The sequence below is a fragment of the Nerophis ophidion genome, linkage group LG02 (genome assembly GCF_033978795.1).
Source record: "Nerophis ophidion isolate RoL-2023_Sa linkage group LG02, RoL_Noph_v1.0, whole genome shotgun sequence".
Lineage (NCBI taxonomy): Eukaryota > Metazoa > Chordata > Actinopteri > Syngnathiformes > Syngnathidae > Nerophis > Nerophis ophidion.
Genome location: NC_084612.1, coordinates 69038189 through 69064468, shown reverse-complemented (window position 1 = coordinate 69064468; position 26280 = coordinate 69038189). Strand labels below are relative to the sequence as shown.

The following is a 26280-nucleotide window of genomic DNA, read 5'->3' as shown; positions in this document are numbered from 1 at the left end:
GTACACTGCTTCTGGAATTTTAATTTTCCTGAAGGAACTCTCCTGAAGGAATCAATGAAGTACTATCTATCTATCTATCTATCTATCTATCTATCTATCTATCTATCTATCTATCTATCTATCTATCTATCTATCTATCTATCTATCTATCTATCTATCTATCTATCTATCTATCTATCTATCTATCTATCTATCTATCTATCTATCCATCCATCCATCCATCCATCCATCCATCCATCCATCCATCCATCCATCCATCCATCCATCCATCCATCCATCCATCCATCCATTTATCTATCTATCTATCTATCTATCTATCTATCTATCTATCTATCTATCTATCTATCTATCTATCTATCTATCTATCTATCTATCTATCTATCTATCTATCTATCTATCTATCTATCTTTCTATCTATCTATCTATCTATCTATCTATCTATCTATCTATCTATTTATCTATCCATCTATCTATCCATCCATCTATCTATCTATCTATATATCTATCTATCTATCTATTTATCAGTCCATCTTAGATGATCTCGGGCCCAGAGAAGCCGGCGACGTTTCTGGATGTTGTTGATAAATGGCTTTCACTTTGCATAGTAGAGCTTTACTTGCACATACAGATTTAGCGACACACTGTATTTAGTGACAGTGGTTTTCTGAAGTGTTCCTGAGCCCATGTGGTGATATCCTTTAAAGATTGATGTCGGGTTTTGATACAGTGCCGTCTGAGGGATCGAAGGTCACGGTCATTCAGTGTTGGTTTCCGGCCATGCCGCTTACGTGGAGTGATTTCTCCAGATTCTCTGAAGTTTTTGATGATATTATGGACCGTAGATGTTGAAATCCCTAAATTTCTTGCAATTGCACTTTGAGAAACGTTGCTCTTAAACTGTTTAACTATTTGCTCACAAAGGGGTGTACCTCGCCCCATCCTTTCTCGTGAAAGACTGAGCATTTTATGGGAAGCTGTTTTTATACCCAATCACGGCACCCACCTGTTCCCAATCAGCCTGCACACCTGTGGGATGTTCCAAATAAGTGTTTGATGAGCATTCCTCAACTTTATTAGTATATATTGCCACCTTTCCCAACTTCTTGGTCACGTGTTGCTGGCATCAAATTCTAAAGTTAATGATTATTTGCAAGTTTGAACATCAAATATGTTGTCTTTGTAGCATATTCAACTGAATATGGGTTGAAATTGTATTCCGTTTATATTTACATCTAACACAATTCCCCAACTCATATGGAAACGGGGTTTGTATAACGTCGCCTTTTTTTGTCCATTTCTGCCTTAACTTTGACAGCCCGATTTTTGCCGGTATAAAACCTTCATAGCTGATAAGTGAAGTGAAGTGAATTATATTTATATAGCGCTTTTCTCTAGTGACTCAAAGTGCTTTACATAGTGAAACCGAATATCTAAGTTACATTTAAACCAGTGTGGGTGGCACTGGGAGCAGGCGGGCAAAGTGCCTTGCCCAAGGAGACAACGGCAGTACCTAGGATGGCGGCGGAAGCGGGAATCGAACCTGCAACCCTCAAGTTGCTAGCACGGCAACTCTACCAACCCAGCTATGCCGCCCCCCAGCCAAGTAGCTGACCTGATTTCTAAAAGACACACATGCATGTATCCCCTTGTGCAGTCCATACATTCATAACTCCATTCACCCATTCATCCATCTGCTTACCTATAAGGATGAGCATGCACACCAGCAGAGCTATAAGCGCCCCCGGGCTCAGAGCTGCACTCATTACGTAGGCGGTGGCATTGCAGGACTGGATGGCTCCCTCTATGTGGGGCGGGAAAAAAAAAAAAGAGATAACATTAGTGTAGATCGGAAAAACAGCATCCGGTACGCTGATTAAAAGCCATCCGGTGTGGCTCTCGATGCATTTTTTTTGGAGGGTTGAGGTGATAGGGGGTTCGCAAATACCGTCAGCAAACCCAAACAACACAGATGACCTCCCGGCGTTGATGATGATGGTGATTGCTGTTAATGGTCTCGTGCACACCTGTGTCGCAGCCACAGATGTGAATGGTCAGGGTGCCCGTGGAGCTGAGGGAGGGGGGGCCGCTGTCCACCACCAGGATGGGCAGGAAGTAGACATTCTGCTCGTGGCGGTTGAAGCCCGAGCGCTGCGTCCGGATGCCAGCGGTGGTGTCTGGGGGGGAAGGGGGGGGGGTTCATGCAATGGAGATGCGGATCAGTCATTGATAGTTAGTTTAGTATTTATTTGAAGGGACAATGCACAGAAACATTAAGCTCAAAGACAGATAGATATGTTCTGTACCAGATTATAGCTAAATGGCTCATTTCCATCTGCAGTCCCTGGCTACCTCAATTAACCCTTGTATTATGTTGGGACAAAATGACATTGATTATGTTGCGGGTTGTTTTGACCCGTACTGTGTAAATGCACTCACAATAGTCAAGAAAACAGGTTAAACCAATAACAATTTTATTTTAGGTTACATAAACATTTAGACAAGTGACATACAATACATTTTTCATTCCAATTGTTAACCCTTGTATTATGTTGGGAAAAAATAGCATTGATTATGTTACGGGTCATTTTGACCCGTACTTTGTAAATGCACTCAAAACAGTCAAGAAAACAGGTTAAACCAATAACAATTTTATTTTAGGTTATACAAACATTTAGAAAAGTGACATACAATACATTTTTTATTCCAATTGTATTATGTCAACCCTTGTATTATGTTGGAAAAAAAATTACATTGATTATGTTGCGGGTCGTTTTGACCCGTACTGTGTAAATGCACTCAAAACAGTCAAGAAAACAGGTTAAACCAATAACAATTTTATTTTAGGTTATACAAACCTTTAGAAACGTGACATACAATACATTTTTTATTCCTATTGTATTATGTTAACCCTTGTATTATGTTGGGAAAAAATGACATTGATTATGTTGCGGGTCGTTTTGACCCGTACTGTGTAAATGCACTCAAAACAGTCAAGAAAACAGGTTAAACCAATAACAATTTTATTTTAGGTTGTATAAACATTTAGAAAAGTGACATACAATACATTTTTTATTCCAATTGTATTATGTTAAGGGTAAATTTGACCCATTTCAGTTTTTGTGTTGATCAAAGTACTGGTTATCCTTTCTTTTTCTTGCTGAAATCTGGTGACTTTTCCTCATCTAGGGTCATAAACTGGTGTGTAAATCTGGACACTTTGTTGTGTAGTGGAATGTTTGTGCAGAGTTTGGATAAAAAGATGATGTTGTGAGTCATTTTGACCCAGGCGCTTTAATGTGGGTAAATAGCTGTTCAGATCCAAAAATAAACATGTCTCCTTGATGTACTTTTTACTTTGATGTACAATTGTTTGTGTTTTGATTGTCTCTGAGACCCAGAGCCAGGTGTGTGAAGAGAGGGAACTTTCTCACACTTGTCCTTGTCTCCTCAGATGTCATCCTTCTGGAGCTCATTTTTGTTGAGTTTGTCAAAGAGATGACATGAGAACAGTGACAAGGACAAGTTTGAGAAAGTTCCCTCTCTTCACACACCTGGCTCTGGGTCTCAGAGGCAATCAAAATACAAACAATTGTACATAAAAGTAAAAAGTACATCAAAGAGACTTGTTTATTTTGGCTATGTACCCACATTAAAGCGTCTGGGTCAAAATGACCCGCAACATCATCTTTGTATACAAACTCTGCAAGACATTCCACTACTCAACAAAGTGTCCAGATTTTACACACCAGTTCATGACCCTAGATGAGGAAAAGTCACCAAATTTCAGCAAGAAAAAGAAAGGATAACCAGTACTTTGATAAACACAAAAACTGAAATGGGTCAAATTGACCCTTAACATAATACAATTGGAATAAAAAATGTAATGTATTTCTTGGATTTTCAAATTCTTTTTGAGTTTTGTCTCTCATAGGTAAAAATGTCGAGCAAAGCGAGACTAGCTTGCTAATAAATAAATACAATTTAAAAAATAAAGGCAGCTCACTGGTAAGTGCGGCTATTTGAGCTATTTTTAGAACAGGCCAGCGGGCGACTCATCTGGTCCTTACGGGCAACCTGGTGCCCGTGGGCACCGGGTTTGGTGACCCCTGCAATACATGCTCTTATTCGCATCTGTCATCATTTGTAAAAACAACCATGATTTTAACAGACACACCTCACAATTTAAAACGAAAATGCTCTAATTGATAACTATAATACACGTTAAGTTGATCCGTCAAACATAGTGCCCACTTTATTGACCGTGTGAGCAGCTCTGATTGCTCCAAAGCTACCTTTTAACTTCAATTGTGAATGAAGAGTAATCCATTAGACTTTTCAAGTTTGTTGTGAGGTTATTCCATTCCTTTACGGCTTTACATGAACAGGCTGATTGTGCAAAAGATGTTTCACCTCTGGGTACCCTACACTGCCCCCCGGTGGAGGCTCATGTGTTTCTAGTTGTCACAGCAAATGTAAACCGGACAAAGTGCTTAAGTGGCGCTGGTGCAGTGTTATTTAGGATTCGATGGGCCATTCGTATTGATGCTAATCTATGAATGCGGGCTACATTTAAAAAGCTATATTTTTGGAGAACTAAACAGTGATGGTAGTCTTGCATTTGTATTCACTGGGAATTAATTGTTTTGTACAGAGCAACATCTTGATATAGTAAAATGTAATAATATTACATCTATATTAACGATACAACCAAAGTTTTGTTCTCCCTCTCCAAGTCTTACGTGAATTGCGTACTTTGGCGTTTATTGAAGGGTCTCACGGCTCGTTACACCAGGCCATTCCGTGGTCGCCCGCCTCACTTGGCTGCGAGTGTCATGATCCGTGCTCCGGATCATGTTTTGTTAAGTTCTGTTAGTTTTAGACTCCATTAGTTCCTGTTTTTGTGCACCCTCGTTTGTCTTAGTTACCATGGCTACTTATGATTTTCACTTGCCTCTGGTGTTCGGGACCCGCACCCATTTCCAATCAAGAGACATTATTTAAGCCTGCCAGTGCCAGTCAGTCGGCCTGTCTTCATTATGGGTTTTATGACCCAGGTTCGTGTTTGTTCTATGCCATAGTTAATGCTAGTTGTTTTTCGTGCCACAGTTTCGTGTCTGTTTCATGCCACTGTTTCGTGAGGTTCATGTCTACAGTTTCATGTCCTAAGTTTTTGCCTTAGCTTCCGCTTGCCTTCGGGTTGTTTTCTGTTTTGTACCTCGTTGAGTGTTTCTTCAAATTAAATCATGTTTTTACCTGCACGACCATTCCGGAGTTGTCCGTTTGCATCCTGGGAGAACAAACCTTGCAGCAAGCGGCATTTGGTTTTGTTGGTATTTTCCCTTGACTGCTTTACTCCTGTCCCAGAGTATTCAACCTCACCTCTTTTCTGTTTGCAATCATGACTATTTAAGTAAATCCTTTTTCTATCTCTGTTGTCGGGACATCGATGATGTTGTTGTCAGGCTTGTCATTGACAGTTTGGTTATGTTCAGGTTTGTGTTTTATTTACTGTCAGCGCTCTTATTTCGGTTCCTTATCCTGCACATCTCCTGGAGCGCTTGTTTCCCTCACCTCTCCCTTCTTTTCTTTTTCTTTTTTTTTGTGATTGTCACACACATATTTGGTATGGTGAGATTATCCTCTGCATTTGTCCCATCACCCTCATACCCTGGGAGGTGAGGGGAGCAGTGAACAGCAGCCGTGGCCACGCCTGGGAATCAATTTTGGTGATTTAACCCCCAATTCCAACCCTTGAGAATCAATTTTGGTGATTTAACCCCCAATTCCAACCCTTGATGCTGAGTGCCATGTAGGGATGTTATGGTTCTACGAGCCTAAGGGAACAGTAGTTGATGGTACCAATTAATTGCAGGTTGAAATTATTTATTTGTAACTTTTGAAAAGGATTAAAAATAAAGTGTTAGAAATAATTGTATCGAACTTATCACAAAACTTTGTGTTGCCATGAGTTCCCGGGTAGAAGACATAAGCTGTCTTTGAACCTACCAAGAAGAAGGCTTGTAAAACTCCACTGTGTAGGATGGGAAGCAACATGAAGTTGTTCTGTTTCTTTCTTCTATTGTAATCCACAGAAATATATTGTCTGGACCCGATAACTACAAAGTGAAAAGGAAGCAGGACCCGACTCTCCTACAGGGACCTCTTCTTTGAACTGTTTTACAACTTTTTCTTTGAACTGTTTGTAATCAAGGGCGATGGCTGTTTATGACCCCCCTCCCTTAGAAACAGCTGTTGCCATGTAATCAGGGAAAGTCCAAATACAAGAAGAGGCGTACAATCTTTCGCCAGAGAGTGCTGGGAGACTGTACAAGAGTACAGCCCAGATATCTCTCCTCAATTGAGCCAAATTTAATTATGTCTCTGTTTAATTCTTTGCTCCTTGTCTCGTTTAATAGATGTACAGCCCAGATGTCTCTCCTCAATTGAGCCAAATATAATTCTGTCTCTGTTTAATTATTTGCTTCTTGTCTTGTTTAATATATGTCATCAGTGATTGAACCTGACATTATGAGTAAGATTTCTAATTTACTGTAAATATTTGAGTGGGTCAAAAAGGTTAAGAAATCCTGCTGTAATGTATCAACATTGTCAAATATTCCTGTACTACGAGTCTAAGGGAACAGTAGTTAGTGGTACTAAATTATTCTTTAAGACCATCAACATGATTTTACAGCTGTTATTTTATAAACAATTTTTTTCCTCTCTCACCCTCGAACAAATTCCACCTGGAAAATGATCAGAATGACCAGAAATTAAACATCCCCGCTTTGTATATGAAATCTTTCCACAGAGACAAAGATAGATGGATGAGAATCCCCCCCAAAAATACAAGAGGAGGCGTACAATCTTTCGCCACAGAGTGCTGGGAGACTGTACAAGAGTACAGCCCAGACGTCTCTCCTCAATTGAGCCAAATTTAATTCTGTCACCGTTTAATTATTTGCTCCTTGTCTCGTTTAATAGATGTACAGCCCAGATGTCTCTCCTCAATTGAGCCAAATATAATTATGTCTCTGTTTAATTATTTGCTTCTTGTCTTGTTTAATAGATGTCATCAATGATTGAACCTGACTATAAGAGTAAGATTTCTAATTTACTGTTAATATTTGAGTGGGTCAAAAAGGTTAAGAAACTCTGCTGTAATATATCAACATTGTCAAATATTCCTGTACTACGAGTCTAAGGGAACAGTACTTATTGGTACCAAATTATTCTTTATGACCATAAACATGATTATACAGCTGTTATATTATAAACAATGTTTTTCCTCTCTCTCCCTCAAACAAATACCGCCTGGAAAATGATCAGAATGACCAGAAATTAAACGTCCCCGCCTTGTATGTGAAATCTTTCCACAGGGACAAAGACAGATGGATGAGAATCCCCCCCCCCCCCCAGGGCTTTGACAAATAGACTCGCAGTGGCTTTGTGGGCACACTTGCATTGCAGATATCAAGCAATCCATCTTCCAGAACGTACATGGCCATTATCCATGCCGCTCTCGTGGCTCCTCTGGCACAAGCCGGACAATCTCTCTTTTAACGCCCGTGCACGGGAACATTACGCCCCCCCTTGAACATGTCCTTTTGACTTTTACACGGGTTCCTTCTCACGCGTAACAACCCCCCGACCTCGTCTCTAAATCTCAAGTTAATGTTATTAGTATAACTGTTTTTTTTTTCCTTTTCCAGCTACAATTTATTTATAAAATTCCGTCTTACTTACTGTTAGAATTTCAGTTTTTTTGCAGGCTTTTGAAATATTACCAGACTAAGCTTGATGTGCTTCGTGTTTATCTTAATGTTTATCCATCTGGCGACACGTTTGCATGTTATTCTATGTCCCATTTCAGACTCTCGAAATTGTACGGATAATCCTCATGGGTATGTATGCCTTTGTGCTTTCTGCTCTCAAGTTAGTGTCCTCCTCTGTCGGCATAGCAACGGTGAGTATTTTCACATCATGATTAGGCCTTTGAAGTAGTACCCGATTATAGTATAGTCGGGCCATAGCATAATGCACTTCATATAATACTTAGGGTGTACTCAAGTCGATATCTTGCTTTACGTTGGCATACCAACCGGTATAATGTTCGCACCGTATCCAGCCTCATTAGGCTTTGTGTACTCTAATTACTTTACTTTTGTTATAGGCTGGCAGGCCCCCTGCACAGACTCATTAGGCCCCACGGCAAATTTTAAAAATACGATCGAAAAATGTTTAAAACGTAAAAAGTGATATAAAAGAGCAAACGGGTGAAATGTAACAAAAAAATGTTGAAATGTTTACTCTAATAACACAAAGCTGCCATGCAGGCTGTTTTTTCTTTAAAAAATAATAATGTATCAAAATCAATGTCATTATGAATTATTGACCTATTCAAGGCTCCAATTACGTCACGTTAAATTTCCAATTTCGAGATATTTTTGGGGGGAAAATGTTGCATATTTTGTGTTTTTAAAGAAGGGCATAAAATTAACAAATAAAAAACATAAACAACAAAAAAACGTATAATTGACGGATGGATCTGAAGTTGATCATTGTGTTAAAAGTAAACAGTAAAAAAAAATTTATAATTTATTTTCTAACACTTAAATGAGTAAGAAACTTTTGGATTCACAATAATTTTATTGTGATTTGTTTTTTAATGTCATTGCTCAAAAAATAATAGTTAATTAAAATCAATGGTGTTATGAGTTATTGACCTTTTTGATGCTCCAATTATTATATAATCTCAAATATTCCACTTAAAAAAGTTATTGGGTGAAAATATTGCATATTTTGTGATTTTTCCATTAAAAAACAGTTGTTTTTGCGACAAAAAGAGCATACAACTTAAATCTTTAAAATCATTGTATTGACAAATAAACCTAATGTTGATCCAGAGATTTACAATTTGAATAATAATAACACAAATAATACTGAATAATGACACATTTTTAATATTTTTTTGACCAAAACCTTTTGGGGTCCCTGATATCAAGCCTGAGTGAGCTGAAATGTATAGTTTTTATACATATATTGTATTGTTTTTTTTAATTAAAAAATATCAAAATTGACCCCACTTGCTTTGATTTTTCAGTGTGCGGCCCTCAGTGGATAAAGTTTGGACACCCCGGCAATACATGCTCTTGTTCGCATCTGTTGTCATTTGTAAAATCAACCATGATTTTAACAGACACACCTTACAATTTACAACGAAACTGCTCTCATTGATAAATATAATACATATTAAGTTGATCCGTCAAACATAGTGCCCACCTTATTGACCGTGTGAGCAGCTCTTATTGCTCCAAAGCCACTTTTGGGTGAAAATATTGCATATTTTGTGATTTTTCCATTAAAAAACAGTTGTTTTTGCGACAAAAAGAGCATACAACTTAAATCTTTAAAATCATTATATTGACAAATAAACCTAATGTTGATCCAGAGATTTAAAACTTGAATAATAATTATAAAAATAATACTGAATAATGATACATTTTTAATATTTTTTGGACCAAAACCTTTTTAGTTCCTTGAGATCAAGCCTGAGTGGAGGCCGAAATGTATAGTTTTTATACATATATTGTATTGTTTTTTAAAATAAAAAAAAATATCAAAATGGCCCCCACTTGTTTAGATTTTTCAGTGTGCGGCCCTCAGTGGATAAAGTTTGGACACCCCTGACTTAGACATTTATGGTCCCTGGCAGCCCTAAATGTAAAAAAAAAAAAAAAAAGAAAAAATAATCCATACATTTTGTAATGGTTTGAAAATGAAAAATGTCAAAATGGCCCCTACATGCTTTCATTTTTCCGTGTGTGGCCCTCAGTGGAAAAAGTTTGGACGCCCCTGGATTAGGCCTTTAAAATATTGACAAACTGTAACAATTTGTCAGCTCAAGTTGCTCTTTATTACTATTAGTGTTGTCCCGATACCGACGTTTTGGTACTGGTACCGGTACCGGTACCGACATTATTTCGATACTTTTCGGTACTTTTCTAATTAAAGGGGACAGCAAAAAAAATTTTTTTTTTACCAAAAAATCTTTCGGTGCATGAAACATGTTTATTATTGCAAGTTTGTCCTTAAATAAAATAGTGAACATACATGGCGGCTTGTCTTTTAGTAGTAAGTAAGCAAACAAAGGCTCTTAATTTAGTCTGCTGACATATGCAGTAACAAATTGTGTCATTTATCATCCTATTATTTTGTCAAAATTTTTAAGAACAAATGGTAAAAAATGAATTATTCATCTACTTGTTCATTTACTGTTAATATCTGCTTACTTTCTCTTTCAACATGTTCTATTTACACTTCTGTTAAAATGTAATAATCATTTATTTTTCTGTTGTTTGATACTTTACATTAGTTTTGGATGATACCACACATTTGGCTATCAATTCGATACCAAGTCGTTACATTTGTCATATTCAAAGTCCTCAAGTGTCCAGGGACATATTTCCTGAGTTTATAAACATAATATAAATAAAAAAAAGAAACGAAAAATATCAAGGTAATTCTGGTAGTATCGACTAAATACGCTCCTGTACTTGGTATCATTACAGTGGATGTTAGGTGTAGATCCACCAATGGCCTTTGTTTACATTTTGAAGAATGTTTAGCTATTCCTCGTCCTATAGGGATGATACTTGTAAGAAACGTACTTTATTTGTCGCAATGGAGGCGAGGATTAGTGACTTAGAAGTAGCTAAAATACTGCGGACTACAAATAGACGTTCGCCGCTAGCTAGCTAGCCATGTCTTAAAACTCTCAGACTTACCCCTGACAGTTTGGTTGTGTTTTAGTTTTTCCTCTGTGTGTAGTATTTCCTGTCAGCGCTCTTGTTTTGGTTCTGTTTCCTGTTTGTCTCCCTAAATGCTGTGTCTGCCCAGCTGTGGCTGATTGGCACCTGGCCACACCTGGTGTCAATCAGCCAGGGTACTATTTAAAGCTGCCTTCCCCTCCAGTCAGTGCTGTCAATGTCATTAATACTTATCATTGTAGCGGTGTCTACTTCTGTTCACTTTGTGTCACAGTAAGTGTTTTTGTTTCGAGTCCACAGTTAGCCTTTGTGCTAGTTTTTGTTCATAGCCAAGTTTGTTCTCCGCCTTGTGCGCGCCTTTCGTTTGTACCCTTTTTGTTTGTTCTTGTTTTAGTGTTAAATTAAATCATGTTTACCTGCCGCCTTCTCTGCATCTTGGGATTCGTCAACAACAAAATGTGACAAAAGCACCTCTTCCTAAGGGCGTTTCAGTGTTATAATTTCACCTTTATCGTTAGTTTTGAAGCCAAAATGCGTCCGTTCTTGTCATGAGGGCGGTTCTCCTGTCTTTTTTTTTTCCCTCTTGTCTCTCTCCCTGGTCGTCAGTTGCAGGTGTGCTGTCAGCCATCCAAGCCCACCTGCACCTAATCAACGACCTGACTTAAGCCCTGGATCTCCACCCAGCCAGTGCCAGTTCGTCGGTTGCCTGTGGTACACTCTAACCTGAACGCTATCATTTTTGACCTTGGTCAAGAACTTTATTTTGATTCATGTTTTTTGTATTTCCTCAGATGCTGAACAGACTTTTGACCCCGTCTTCCTGGAGCTGAATTTTTTGTTACTCTTAAATTATTTCTCCAGTGATTTTTTGTTATTAAATAGAGTTTTTACTAATCCGCAATTGGATTCCTTTTTGAGACCGTAACAGTTCTCCCTTTTCTGTCTACACACTGTGTCTGCTTGTAAGTACTCCGTGATTGTGCACTGCCGAACATGCTCGTAAACCAGCAAAGACAGAGTGAAGACGACCGGGGGGCGCGGAGGGTGCTGGACCGGTACTTTTCAGAGGCGGTATAGTACCGAATATGATTAATTAGCATCACGGTACTATACTAATACAACCCTAATTACTATACTTTATTTTCTAATTAATATTCCAATATTGAATAGACAACAATGGAGGGCTGCTTTCACACTAGCTGTTAACATTGTGCCACACCCGAGTTTAAATCAATTTCGAGGCAAACACCTTAGAAGTTAGCAACATGCCAATCTAAAATTGCATTTTTTTTAGTTTTCTTAAATATTATTTTGGTTTTGAATCAATCCACTGATTTCAGGCAAGACGCAGGCTACTTATCACTAAACTGCCTCAACCAACCAATGAGCAGGACTTTTAAGCAGCATTTGATCCCTTATAAAGGGAGTGTGTCCGGAAAGTTGATTGTGTTATGCTCATGTTTGCTTTTTTTGGACAACTGGTGACACCATTAAAAGTGTTTATCAGCACTACGGGTGCGGGTGAGGATAGTGGTGGGGTCCTTTTTTTTTTTTTGTTCCACATCATGGTGTGCAGAGAAGAAGATGCGACGGATTGGAAGTGGCAGGCTGACAAATGTGTCCACCGGAGGAGACAGGGGAACGACTAATAAAGACGGGTGGCAGGATTTAAAACACATTTGTTATTTTCTTTCTCTCTCTCTCTCTCTCTCTCTCTCTCTCTGTGTATATATATATATATATATATATATATATATATATATATATATATATATATATATATAAATCACAAGACTACTTCATCTCTACAGAACTGTTTCATGAGGGGTTCTGACAATCATCAGGACATTTTCCTGATGATTGAGGGAACAGATTAAAGATCCAAAAATGACATTTTTTAGGAACATTTTGTTTTGAAGGGGTTTTTGACAACTTCCTGATGGTTTTTGCTGAAGGAAGTCAATTATTAAAATGTAGGTCTAAGTGAGACCTACATAGATGTTTTTGTTTCATGTCTCTCCGGAAGTTACAAGCAGTTTTGTCCATGTTTTCTTCCTAGGAGCAGTTTTTTATGTGTTTTATTCCTAGGAGGCGCAGGAGGGCAATTTTGAGTTCTGGGGTTTGGTTTTGTTTTTATTAGATCGCAATTTTCGCAGTCCTGATGTGTGTGTCCAGTTTGGGGAGTTTTGAAGCATTTTAAGGGGGTCAAATTACAGATTAAAGAGACAAAAATGACATTTTTTAGGAACATATTGTTTTGAAGGGGTTTTTGACAACTTCCTGATGTTTTTTGCTGAAGGAAGTCAATTATTGAAATGTAGGTCTAAGTGAGACCTACATAGATGTTTTTGTTTCATGTCTCTCCGGAAGTTACAAGCAGTTTTGTCTGTGTTTTCTTCCCAGGAGCAGTTTTTTATCTGTGTTATTCCTAGGAGGCGCAGGAGAGAAATTTTGAGTTTTGGGGTTTGGTTTTGTTTTTATTAGATCACAATTTTCGCCAGTCCTGATATGTGTGTCCAGTTTGGTGAGTTTTGAAGCATTTTAAGGGGGTCAAATTACAGATTAAACAGCCAAAAATGACATTTTTAGGAACATTTTGTTTTGAAGGGATTTTTGCCAACTTCCTGTTGGTTTTTGCTGAAGGAAGTCAATTATTAAAATGTAGGTCTAAGTGGTACCTACATGGATGTTTTCGTTTCATGTCTCTCCGGAAGTTACAAGCAGTTTTGTCCATGTTTTTTTCCTAGGAGCAGTTTTTTTCTGTGTTTTATTCCTAGGAGCGCAATTTTGAGTTTTGGGGTTTGTTTTTGTGTTTATTATAACGCAATTTTCGCCAGTCCTGATGTGTGTGTCCAGTTTGGGGAGTTATGAAACATTTTAAGGCGCTCAAATTACAGATTAAAGAGCCAAAAATGACATTTTTTAGGAACATTTTGTTTTGAAGGGGTTTTTGACAACTTCCTGATGGTTTTTGCTGAAGGAAGTCGATTATTAAAATGTGTGTCTAAGTGAGACCTACATAGATGTTTTTGTTTCATGTCTCTCCGGAAGTTACTAACAGTTTTGTCTGTGTTTTCTTCCTGGGAGCAGTTTTTTCTGTGTTTTATTCCTAGGAGCGCAATTTTGAGTTTTGGCGTTTGTTTTTGTTTTTATTAGATCACAATTTTTGCCAGTCCTGATGTGTGTGTCCAGTTTGGTGAGTTTTGAAGCATTTTAAGGGGGTCAAATTACAGCTCAAAGAGGCAAAAATTTAATTATTTAGGAAGATTTTGTTTTGAAGAGGTTTTTGCCAACTTCCTGTTGATTTTTGCTGAAGGAACTCACTTTATGAAATCTAGGTCTAAGTCAGACCTACATAGAGATGTTTGTTTCATGTCTTTACGACATTCTTAACGAAAGTTAGAAGCAGTTTTGTTTGTGGTTTTTCCGAGGGGGAGCTAGAGCGCAATTTCGATTTTTTTTTGTTTCTTTGTTTTTTTTTATTATATGGCAATTTTCGCCAGTCCTGATGTGTGTGTAAAATTTGGTGAGTTTTGAAGCATTTTAAGGGGGGTCAAATTACAGCTCAAAGAGGCAAAAATTTAATTATTTAGGAACATTTTGTTTTGAAGAGGTTTTTGCCAACTTCCTGTTGATTTCTGCTGAAGGAACTCACTTTATGAAATCTAGGTCTAAGTCAGACCTACATAGAGATGTTTGTTTCATGTCTTTACGACATTCTTAACGAAAGTTACAAGCTGTTTTGTTTGTGGTTTTTCCGAGGGGGAGCTAGAGCGCAATTTTGATTTTTTTTTTGTTTCTTTGTTTTTTTTAATTATATGGCAATTTTCGGCAGTCCTGATGTGTGTGTAAAATTTGGTGAGTTTTGAAGCATTTTAAGGGGGGTCAAATTACAGCTTAAAGAGGCAAAATTACATTTTTAGGAACATTTTTTTAAGGGGTTTTTGCCAACTTGTTGATTTTTAATGAAGGAAGTCATTTGATGAAATTTAGGTCTAAGTCAGACCTACATAGAGATTTTTGTTTCATGTCTCTACGACATTCTTAAGGAACGTTACAAGCAGTTTTGTCTGTTTTTTCCTAGGGGGAGCTAGAGCGCAATTTCGATTATTTTTTATTTATTTATTTTTTTTTTATTAGATGGAAATTTTCGCCAGTCCTGATGTGTTTGTCCAGTTTGGTGAGTTTTGAAGCATTTTAAGGGGGTCAAATTAAAGCTTAAAGAGGCAAAAATTACATTTTTTAGGAACATTTTGTTTTGAAGGGGTTTTTGCCAACTTCCTGTTGATTTTTGCTGAAGGAAGTCGTTTTATGAAATCTAGGTCCAAGTCAGACCTACATAAAGGTTGTTGTTTCATGTCTCTACGACATTCTTAATGAACGCTACAAGCAGTTTTGTCTGTTTTTTCCTAGGGGGAGCTAGAGTGCAATTTCGATTTTTTTTTTGTTTTTTGTGTTTTTTCTTTTTTTTATTAGATGGAAATTTTCGCCAGTCCTGATGTGTTTAAAGGGGGTCAAATTACAGCTCAAAGAGGCAAAAATGACATTTTTTTAGGATTTTTTTTTTTTAAGGGGTTTTTGCCAACTTCTTGTACATTTTTACTGAAGGAAGTTATTTTATGAAATTTAGGTCTAAGTCAGACCTACATAGAGAATGTTGTTCCATGTCTCTAAGACATTCTTAACGAAAGTTACAAGCAGTTTTGTCTGTGTTTTTTCCTAGGGGGAGCATGAGCGCAATTTCGATTTTTTTTTTTTTATTAGATGGCAATTTTCGCCAGTCCTGATGTGTGTGTCCAGTATTGGGAGTTTTGAAACATTTTGAGGGGTCAAATTACAGATTAAAGAGCCAAAAATGACATTTTTTAGGAACATTTTGTTTTGAAGGGGTTTTTGACAACTTCCTGATGGTTTTTGCTGAAGGAAGTCGATTATTAAAATGTGTGTCTAAGTGAGACCTACATAGATGTTTTTGTTTCATGTCCCTCCGGAAGTTACAAACAGTTTTGTCTGTGTTTTCTTCCTGGGAGCAGTTTTTTCTGTGTTTTATTCCTAGGAGCGCAATTTTGAGTTTTGGCGTTTGTTTTTGTTTTTATTAGATCACAATTTTTGCCAGTCCTGATGTGTGTGTCCAGTTTGGTGAGTTTTGAAGCATTTTAAGGGGGTCAAATTACAGCTTAAAGAGGCAAAAATGACATTTTTTAGGAACATTTTGTTTTGAAGGGGTTTTTGCCAACTTCCTGTTGATTTTTGCTAAAGAAAGTAATTTTATGAAATCTAAGTCTAAGTCAGACCTACATAAAGGTTGTTGTTTCATGTCTCTACAACATTCTTAACGAACGTTACAAGCAGTTTTGTCTGTGGTTTTTCCGAGGGGGAGCTAGAGCGCAATTTTGATTATTTTTTTTGTTTTTTTGTTATTTTTTATTAGATGGCAATTTTCGCAAGTCCTGATGTGTGTGTAAAATTTGGTGAGTTTTGAAGCATTTTAAGGGGGGTCAAATTACAGCTTAAAGAGGCAAAAATGAAATTTTTTAGGAACATTTTGTTTTGAAGGGGTTTTTGCCAACTTCTTGTTGATTTTTCCTGAAGGAAGTTATTTTATGAAATCTAGGTCTAAGTCAGACCTACGTAGAGGTTGTTGTTTCATGTCTCTACAACATTCTTAACGACCGTTACAAGCAGTTTTGTCTGTGTTTTTTCTTAGGAGGAGCTAGCACGCAATTTCGATTTTTTTTTTTTTTTTTGTTAGATGGCAATTTTCACAAGTCCTGATGTGTGTGTAAAATTTGGTGAGTTTTGAAGCATTTTAAGGGGGTCAAATTACAGTTTAAAGAGGCAAAAATGACATTTTTTAGGAACTTTTTTTTAAGGGGTTTTTGCCAACTTCTTGTTGATTTTTACTGAAGGAAATTATTTTATGAAATTTAGGTCCAAGTCAGACCTACATAAAGAATTGTGTTCCATGTCTCTTCGACATTCTTAACGAAAGTTACAAGCAGTTTTGTCTGTGTTTTTTCCTAGGGGGAGCTAGAGCGCAATTTCGATTTTTTGTTTTGTTTTTTGTTTTTTCGCTTTTTTTTATTAGAAGGCAATTTTCGCCAGTCCTGATGTGTGTGTAAAATTTGGTGAGTTTTGAAGCATGATAAGGGGGTCAAATTACAGCTGGAAGAGGAGGCGGCGGAATAATAATAAAGAAAGAAAGAAAGAATAAAACCTTAGAAATACAATTAGGTCCTCTGTCCCAAAGGGACATTCGGTCCCTAAATAACAAAAACATAATCCAGACCAAAGATCATGACATTGTAAACACACTCCGCAACCTTGTGGACAGCCTTCCCAGACGAGTTGAAGCTGTAATAGCTGCAAAAAGTGGACCCCCATCATATTGAACCCTATGGGTTAGGAATGGAATGACACTTCAAGTTCATATGTGAGTCAAGGCAGGTGGCCAAATACTTTTGGCAATATAGTGTATATTAGATGTATAAAAGCAGTTTGAGGGATGCTTTTCCCTGACTTTATGTGCACGTGCGCAGGTGACGGCGTGCAAGGGCTGCGGCGAGCCTCGCTACCTCGGCGTGCTGACATTTCCCCGTAGCTCCGGCTGCTCCCGTGACATTTTCCCCCGGTGTCAGATCAATCTTGATTTAGCCGCGTGTCACATTGGCTTAAGTCCGCTCCTCCAAACGAGGTATCCGCCCGCAGGTTTGCTACGCGACGCGAGCAGAAGGACTTGCAACGTGACTGTAAATCGCGTCCCGTGCAAAGTTGGCGAAAGTCAATTATCGACCGTTTATTTCGGCCCCGGCCGCCGTTCACACTTTGTTACAGTAACGTCGTCGTCAGTATGAGGCCGGACTCTAACTAGCGGGCTTTAACTTTGTGACGTTTGACTCTTTTTTTCACGTCTGCAGGGTTTAAAATGGCAAAATTATATTAACTACTGCGTGGGACAAAAGTCGGCATACCTCTTAAATCAATGTTGAAATACGAACTCGCAAAAATACAATTTATATCATCCGCTGTCATCTGTGTCAGTACAAATGTTGATATTTCAGCCTACAAAAAATGCACCTCCAACTAGAGACAACACGTTGCGATAAGTTTTAGGTGTTTTTTTTAATGTTTTAGCTATGCACAGCTAAAACATACTAACATGCTAGCATTAGCCATTTTAAAGGCCTACTGAAACCCACTACTACCGACCACGTAGTCCAGGGGTCGGGAACCTTCCCCCCCCACCCGCGACCTTAAAGGGAATAAGCTGTTGAAAATAGATGGATGTATTCTTGTTTGGTGTGGGTTCACAGTGTGGCGCATATTTGTAACAGTGTTAAAATTGTTTATAAGGCCACCATCAGTGTGACCTGTATGGCTGTTGACTAAGTATGCGTGGCATGCTTTAGGTTTATTGGCACTCTGTACTTCTCCCTACGTTCGTGTAACACTCCGTACAGCAGCGTTTTAAAAAGTCATAGATTTTACTTTTTGAAACCGATACCGATAATTTCCGATATCACATTTTCAAGCATTTATCGGCTGACAAGGGGTTGGCATTCTGGTTTCAAGCATGTTTTACTCAATATAGGTCATAAAATCTCAGCAACAAGCTGTAGTATCTTACTCAGATCATTTAGGACCTAAACCCTTAAAACAAGCAAAACAGTCTAACGTTAAATCTGCTTAGTGTGAAGAATTATCTTATCAGACAGAAAATAAGCAAATATCACCCTTATTTGAGATATTTCATCTTACTTAGATTTCAGTTTTTGCAGTGCACCATCCGGCACTTGAATTTGATCCATGAAGGTATGATAGTTTCTAGCAAGCGCAGTCTTTGAGACTATGGGCAAACGGCCATTAAGAACACATAGACCAGGCAGTTAGACCTACTATATAACGCCTAGGCCAGGGGTCGGGAACCTTTTTGGCTGAGAGAGCCAAGAAGCCAAATATTTTTAAATGTATTTACGGAATATTTTTTTAACAGTGAACACAACTAAACATGTGCATTTTTAAGTAAGACCAACATTTCTTGAGTCTAATAGGTCTTTTATTCTTTGTGATAACATTGTTATTCTGAAGCTAACTGTGGAGGGGCGTGGCCTACGGTCCTGTAGCGAAGCAGGGTGTTGCCAGAGTCGGCCTCAAAATCAGCGACAGGTGCGTAGATGGCCCACCTGGACCTTGTGCTCTAATCACCTGTCGCTCTGTTATAAGCAGCAGCTAGGAGGAAAGACGGGGTTGGGGCTGGAGCCAGAGCGCGAGCGAGAACGAAAGAGAAAATGACAATTGGGCAAAACTGAGGGACTTAATTGAAAAATAAAACAATATTGTAACCCTGAAACAGGCTCTCATGTCGGTGCTTGGTGGTCTGAAGCACCCCCAGGAGGGCAAGCCCTACATTAACCAATAATAAATAAATTACTTCTTACCCTTATTGCAACTTCTTGAACAAGTAGAAAAAAAGGATGGATGGATTCAAATGCATGAGCATGTTTTGTATTTTGAACGTTATTTTCAACACTTACAAGTGGAATTATTAATTAATTATCGTGTTAAGCAATGTCAGCTCGGATTTATCCGAGAACCAGATGCAGTCATCAAAAGAGCCACATCTGGCTCTAGAGCCATAGGTTCCCTACCCCTGGCCTAACGTAAAATCTGCTTAGTGAGAAAAATTATCTTATCAGCCAGAAAATAAGCAAATATCACCCTTATTTGAGATATTTCATCTTACTTAGATTTCAGTTTTTGCAGTGCACCATCTGGCACTTGAATTTGATCCATGAAGGTATGATAGTTTCTAGCAAGTGCAGTCTTTGAGACTATGGGCAAACGGCCATTAAGAACACATAGACCAGGCAGTCAGACCTACTATGGGGCGGTATAGCTCGGTTGGTAGAGTGGCCGTGCCAGCAACTTGAGGGTTGCAGGTTCGATTCCCGCTTCCGCCATCCTAGTCACTGCCGTTGTGTCCTTGGGCAAGACACTTTACCCACCTGCTCCCAGTGCCACCCACACTGGTTTAAATGTAACTTATGTAAAGCGCTTTGAGTCAGTAGAGAAAAGCGCTATATAAATATAATTCCCTTCACTATATAACGCCTAGGCACTGAGTTACCCAATCAGCGCCCGTTGGCCTCTCACCTTTGACATCCCACAGGGTGAAGTGTTGATTGCCGGAGGCTTCAGGGGCCAGTGTGAAGTAGAACTGATGTCCAGACTGCGGTTCGTCTTTGTCCACCACGCTGACGGTGTGAATTATCTGCGAGGGAAACGGCGAAACAAAGGTCAGGCGTGGTGCAACGGTTGGATTCAGACACAGTATTTGACATTCAGTGAAAGTTCCACTGAAAAACTTCAAGCGTTATTAAAAAAACAAAAACAACATCTTGACACCAGTCAGGGTAAACTATTAAAACCGCTTCGCTAAAAGGCTTTCAGGAACATAAAGGCGCCGACTTCTTCAGACGGGCTTGTCTTAGTCACTTAAATGTAAATGGAGGCGCCGAGACGTGGGCCGGGGTTTAGTCCGGCAGTCTTCGAAAGGGTGAGACTGATCCCGCATTCAGAGATAAAAACTCCTCTGTGATCCAATTTGGAGAAGTCACCGTGGACACAATGAGGTGAGATAGGATTCACCGCCAGCTCCGCACACATCAAACGTCCCCCTGGAGAGGCTGGCTTCTATTGCACGGGCAATTCATCCCCCTCTTCTCTGCAGGCTCTATCACACGTAACCACCAGCCGGTCCTCACACAAGGACCGCGGATGTCTGGCGAACGAAAGGGGACGAAATAGCCTGTGGATTGTCTTAACTTTTACCTCGATAACATCCACTCTCAAAGGGGAGCAGAGGTGGGGAGAGTAGCCAGAAAATTGTACTCAAGTAAGAGTATTGTTACTTTAGAGATGTATTACTCTAGTAAAAGTGAGGAGAAGTCAGCCAAATATTTACTTGAGTAAAAGTAAAAAGTAGGTTGTGAAAAAACTACTCAAGTACTGAGTAACTGATGAGTAACCTGTTTGTTTAATAATGACGGCAACAAGTAATGCACAAAAACATAAAAATAGCCATGAACAAATTCAGAGCCAGGAATATATCTCTTCCATCCATCCATCCATCATCTTCCGCTTATCCGAGGTCGGGTCGCGGGGGCAACAGCCTAAGCAGGGAAACCCAGACTTCCCTCTCCCCAGCCACTTCGTCTAGCTCTTCCCGGGGGATCCCGAGGCGTTCCCAGGCCAGCCGGGAGACATAGTCTTCCCAACGTGTCCTGGGTCTTCCCCGTGGCCTCCTACCGGTTGGACGTGCCCTAAACACCTCCCTAGGGAGCAGTTCGGGTGGCATCCTGACAAGATGCCCGAACCACCTCATGGCAGAGCTTCTCACCCTATCTCTAAGGGAGAGCCCCGCCACACGGCGGAGGAAACTCATTTCGGCCGCTTGTACCCGTGATCTTATCCTTTCGGTCATGACCCAAAGCTCATGACCATAGGTGAGGATGGGAACGTAGATCGACCGGTAAATTGAGAGCTTTGCCTTCCGGCTCAGCTCCTTCTTCACCACAACGGATCGGTACAATGTCCGCATTACTGAAGACGCCGCACCGATCCGCCTGTCGATCTCACGATCCACTCTTCCCTCACTCGTGAACAAGACTCCTAGGTATTTGAACTCCTCCACTTGGGGCAGGGTCTCCTCCCCAACCCGGAGATGGCACTCCACCCTTTTCCGGGCGTAGAACCATGGACTCGGACTTGGAGGTGCTGATTCTCATTCCGGTCGCTTCACACTCGGCTGCGAACCGATCCAGTGAGAGCTGAAGATCCCGGTCAGATGAAGCCATCAGGACCACATCATCTGCAAAAAGCAGAGACCTAATCCTGCGGAGACCTCTTAAGCAACTAAAACAATAATATATATTAAATAATATATATTTGGTTTTACACTATTGAAAAATAATTTTGAAAATGATTTTTACCTTTGCAACCTCATTATACTATTGGCTAAGTTTTATATTCATAAATGTAAGTTTCTCAATACCCGACCTGTTTTTTGTGCCTTTAAAAAAGATTTACATCTCTACATTAAAACACTCTACCTCTAACAAAAACAAAGCTGTGCAAACGATGATGGTAAGTTAGTTCCAAATCTAAGTTATTTACTGAAATTGAGTGAGCTTATGGCTTTGCTCTTTCTTTAGTTTATATATATATATATATATATATATTTTGCATTCAATTTTAGTTACTTTGAATTTGCAACCCCCCGCCGCTGTTTTGTACGGTTTTTATACTGTTTTGTACTTAATTTGATTATTATTTTCAACTGTTTTTAAATGTTGAAATTTATAAATAAAGGTTTATAAGAAACAAAGAATAAGTGTGCAGTTAATTATGTGACCGCCTGGCTCTGTTTGATTGGTGAAAGGGAGTCAAACGTCACCAGTGACTGCATTTGATTGGTGATACGGAGTCAAACGTCACTAGTGACTGCATTTGATTGGTGAAAGGGAGTCAAACGTCACCAGTGACTGCGTTTGATTGGTGAAACGGAGTCATACGTCACCAGTGACTGCATTTGATTGGTGAAACGGAGTCAAATGTCACCAGTGACTGCATTTGACTGGTGAAAGGGAGTCAAATGCCACCAGTGACTGCATTTGATTGGTGAAACGGAGTCATACGTCACCAGTGACTGCATTTGATTGGTGAAACGGAGTCAAATGTCGCCAGTGACTGCATTTGATTGGTGAAAGGGAGTCAAACGTCACCAGTGACTGCATTTCATTGGTGAAACAGCGTCAAATGTCAACAGTGACTTCATATGATTGGTGAAACGGAGTCAAACGTCACCAGTGACTGCATTTGATTGGTGAAACGGAGTCAAACGTCACCAGTGACTGCATTTTATTGGTGAAAGGGAGTCAAACGTCACCAATGACTGCATTTGATTGGTGAAAGGAAGTGAAATGTCACCAGTGACTGTATTTGATTGGTGAAACGGAGTCAAACGTCACCAGTGACTGTATTTGATTGGTGAAACGGAGTCAAACGTCACCAGTGACTGCATTTGATTGGTGAAACGGAGTCAAACATCACTAGTAACTGCATTTGATTGGTGAAACGGAGTCAAACGTCACCAGTGACTGCATTTGATTGGTGAAACGGAGTCAAACGTCACCAGTGACTGCATTTGATTGGTGAAAGGGAGTCAAACGTCACTAGTGACTGCATATGATTGGTGAAACGCAGGCATGTGATAGATCCTACTTTGAAGGTCTGTCTGACAAATCAAAACAAACAAAGCATGTCCTTGGGCAAGACACTTTACCCACCTGCTCCCAGTGCCACCCACACTGGTTTAAATGTAACTTAGATATTTGGTTTCACTATGTAAAGCGCTTTGAGTCACTAGAGAAAAGCGCTGTATAAATATAATTCAGTTCAGTTCAGTTTTGAAACCAAGAGCTACTTCTTGGGTACTGATTGATGCGAAGGGCTACCAGTTTTATATATATATATATATATATATATATATATATAGTCATTTGTAAGTTACATGAAAGTGTGATATAAACAAGAATAGCTAAATAAAAAAAATAAAAAAATAAAAAAAATAGAAAATAAAAAAATAAAAATATATATATATATATATATATAAAAAATGGGTATTTCTGTCCGTCATTCCGTCGTACATTTTTTTTCCTTTTACGGAAGGTTTTTTGTAGAGAATAAATGATGAAAAAAACACTTAATTAAATGGTTAAAAGAGGAGAAAACACAAAAAAAATGAAAATTAAATGAACCAAAATTAACCATGAAATGAACCAAAATACGACCTATATCTTTGTGTAAAATATTGGACACAGTGTTTTGTCAAGCTTATGAGATGCGATGCAAGTGTAACCCACCGTGACACTATTGTTAATTTTTTTTATTTTTTGTGCAAATGTCTTTAATGATAGTATCAGTATTTTGAAATTGTTATTAATATTGATAATATTCATTTTTGTTTCACTACTTTTAGATTGTACCGTGTCATGTTTGTGTGTCCTTAATTGCTCTGTTTATTGCTCTTCTGAATGTTGCTGGGTCGGGTTTGGTTTCGGAATTGGATTGCATGGTTATGGTATTGCCCTGCGATGAGGTGGCGACTTGTTCAGGGTGTACCCCGCCTTCCGCCCGATTGTAGCTGAGATAGGCGCCAGCGCCCCCAGCGACCCCAAAAGGGAATAAGCGGTAGAAAATGGATGGATGTGTGGATGTTATGGTATTGTTGTGTATTGTTTTGTTGACATGACTGCCCAACCAGTCTACATGTGCTTTGTGGACTTGGAGAAAGCATTCGACCGTGTCCCTCGGGAAGTCCTGTGGGGAGTGCTCAGAGAGTATGGGGTATCGGACTGTCTTATTGTGGCGGTCCGCTCCCTGTATGATCAGTGCCAGAGCTTGGTCCGCATTGCCGGCAGTAAGTTGGACACGTTTCCAGTGAGGGTTGGACTCCGCCAAGGCTGTCCTTTGTCACCGATTCTGTTCATAACTTTTATGGACAGAATTTCTAGGCGCAGTCAAGGCGTTGAGGGGTTCCGGTTTGGTGACCGCGGGATTAGGTGTCTGCTTTTTGCAGATGATGTGGTCCTGATGGCTTCATCTGACCGAGATCTTCAGCTCTCACTGGACCGGTTCGCAGCCGAGTGTGAAGCGACCGGAATGAGAATCAGCACCTCCAAGTCCGAGTCCATGGTTCTCGCCTGGAAAAGGGTGGAATTCCATCTCCGGGTTGGGGAGGAGACCCTGCCCCAAGTGGAGGAGGTCAAGTACCTAGGGGTCTTGTTCACGAGTGGGGGAAGAGTGGATCGTGAGATCGACAGGCGGACCGGTGCGGCTTTTTCAGTAATGCGGACGTTGTACCGATCCGTTGTGGTGAAGAAGGAGCTGAGCCGGAAGGCAAAGCTCTCAATTTACCGGTCGATCTACGTTCCCATCCTCACCTATGGTCATGAGCTTTGGGTCATGACCGAAAGGATAAGATCACGGGTACAAGCGGCCGAAATGAGTTTCCTCCGCCGTGTGGCGGGGCTCTCCCTTAGAGATAGGGTGAGAAGCTCTGCCATCCGGGAGGAACTCAAAGTAAAGCCGCTGCTCCTTCACATCGAGAGGAGCCAGATGAGGTGGTTCGGGCATCTGGTCAGGATGCCACCCGAACGCCTCCCTAGGGAGGTGTTTAGGGCACTTCCAACCGGTAGGAGGCCACGGGGAAGACCCAGGACACGTTGGGAAGACTATGTCTCCCGGCCGGCCTGGGAACGCCTCGGGATCCCCCGGGAAGAGCTAGACGAAGTGGCTGGGGAGAGGGAAGTCTGGGTTTCCCTGCTTAGGCTGTTGCCCCCGCGACCCGACCTCGGATAAGCGGAAGAAGATGGATGGATTAATAAATTCATTAAAAAAACATATATATAGTAAAAAAACAAACAAACAAAAAACGGCAACCGGGCAGCGGGCGACCCATCTGGTCCTTGCGGGCGCCGTGTTGGTGACCCCTGCTGTATTGTATCTCAAGTTATCATTACATATATGTATTGTTGCAATTGAAACAATTATATTGTTGATAATAGAGGTACTTATTGTTGTTATTAATTATCAATACTGCTATTTCTATTGGTATTTGTATTGCTCCATTTGTAGTATAATAATGCTCATTGTCATTTATGTATTATTAATATTTATTTCACTAACTGCTTTTTTGCTATCACTTTTACCATCATATTTGTACATATCGTGTTTGCTGATGTTGTTCTGTTGTTATTGTTGTGTTTGCTGTTGTTGTTGTTGTCTCTCCCTGTCTTATCCCCCTCTTTCTTCCCGCAATTTCCCCCTATGCCTTCTTTTTTTTCTCTTTCCATCCCCGCCTCCACATCGAGGCTGCACCAAATAATAATATAAATCCTTTTAATAAAGTCAAATACAAATAAGGCAACAAGAGAAGTGTCTTACACTTCTCTTTTATAAAGTAAATTTGTACAGCCGATATGGGCATCTACATCAACTATAAGATTTACATGAGTAGCTGGACAGGACGAAAAAAAAAAATAATAATAAAAAAAAAATAATAAAAATATACATATATATATATATATATATATATATATATATATATATATATATATATATATATATATATATATATATATATATATATACATACATATATAGCCCGGCCCTGCACAAGTGCCTATCATTAAAATCAAATTACAGTGGGGAGCTTCATAGAGGGCAGTGAGCTGTGGGAGACATTTCTCGATGGGGTTTAATAACAGTGCCAAGCTCTTCGTCAGAACATACAGTCCTGCTCAAAAGTTCCCAAACACTTGTAAAGAACATCATTTCTACAACTTTTATAATTATTTTTTTGATGGAGTGATTGGAGCACGGGCTTCACGGTGGCAGAGGGGTTAGTATGTCTGCCTCACAATACGAAGGTCCTGCAGTCCTGGGTTCA

At 39.5% G+C, this 26280-nt stretch overlaps 1 protein-coding gene across 1 annotated transcript in view; it reads right to left on the bottom strand.

The window, feature by feature from the left end:
- LOC133544296 (cadherin-22-like) overlaps positions 1-26280 on the bottom strand; it is a 589788-nt gene that overhangs the window by 31453 nt on the left and 532055 nt on the right. Inside the window, exons 12-14 of the mRNA XM_061889489.1 lie at positions 19923-20040; positions 2025-2174; positions 1700-1801 (exon numbers count right to left, since the gene is read on the bottom strand). Coding sequence (XP_061745473.1) covers positions 1700-1801; positions 2025-2174; positions 19923-20040 — 370 coding nt within the window. The remainder of the gene's footprint in view (positions 1-1699; positions 1802-2024; positions 2175-19922; positions 20041-26280) is intronic.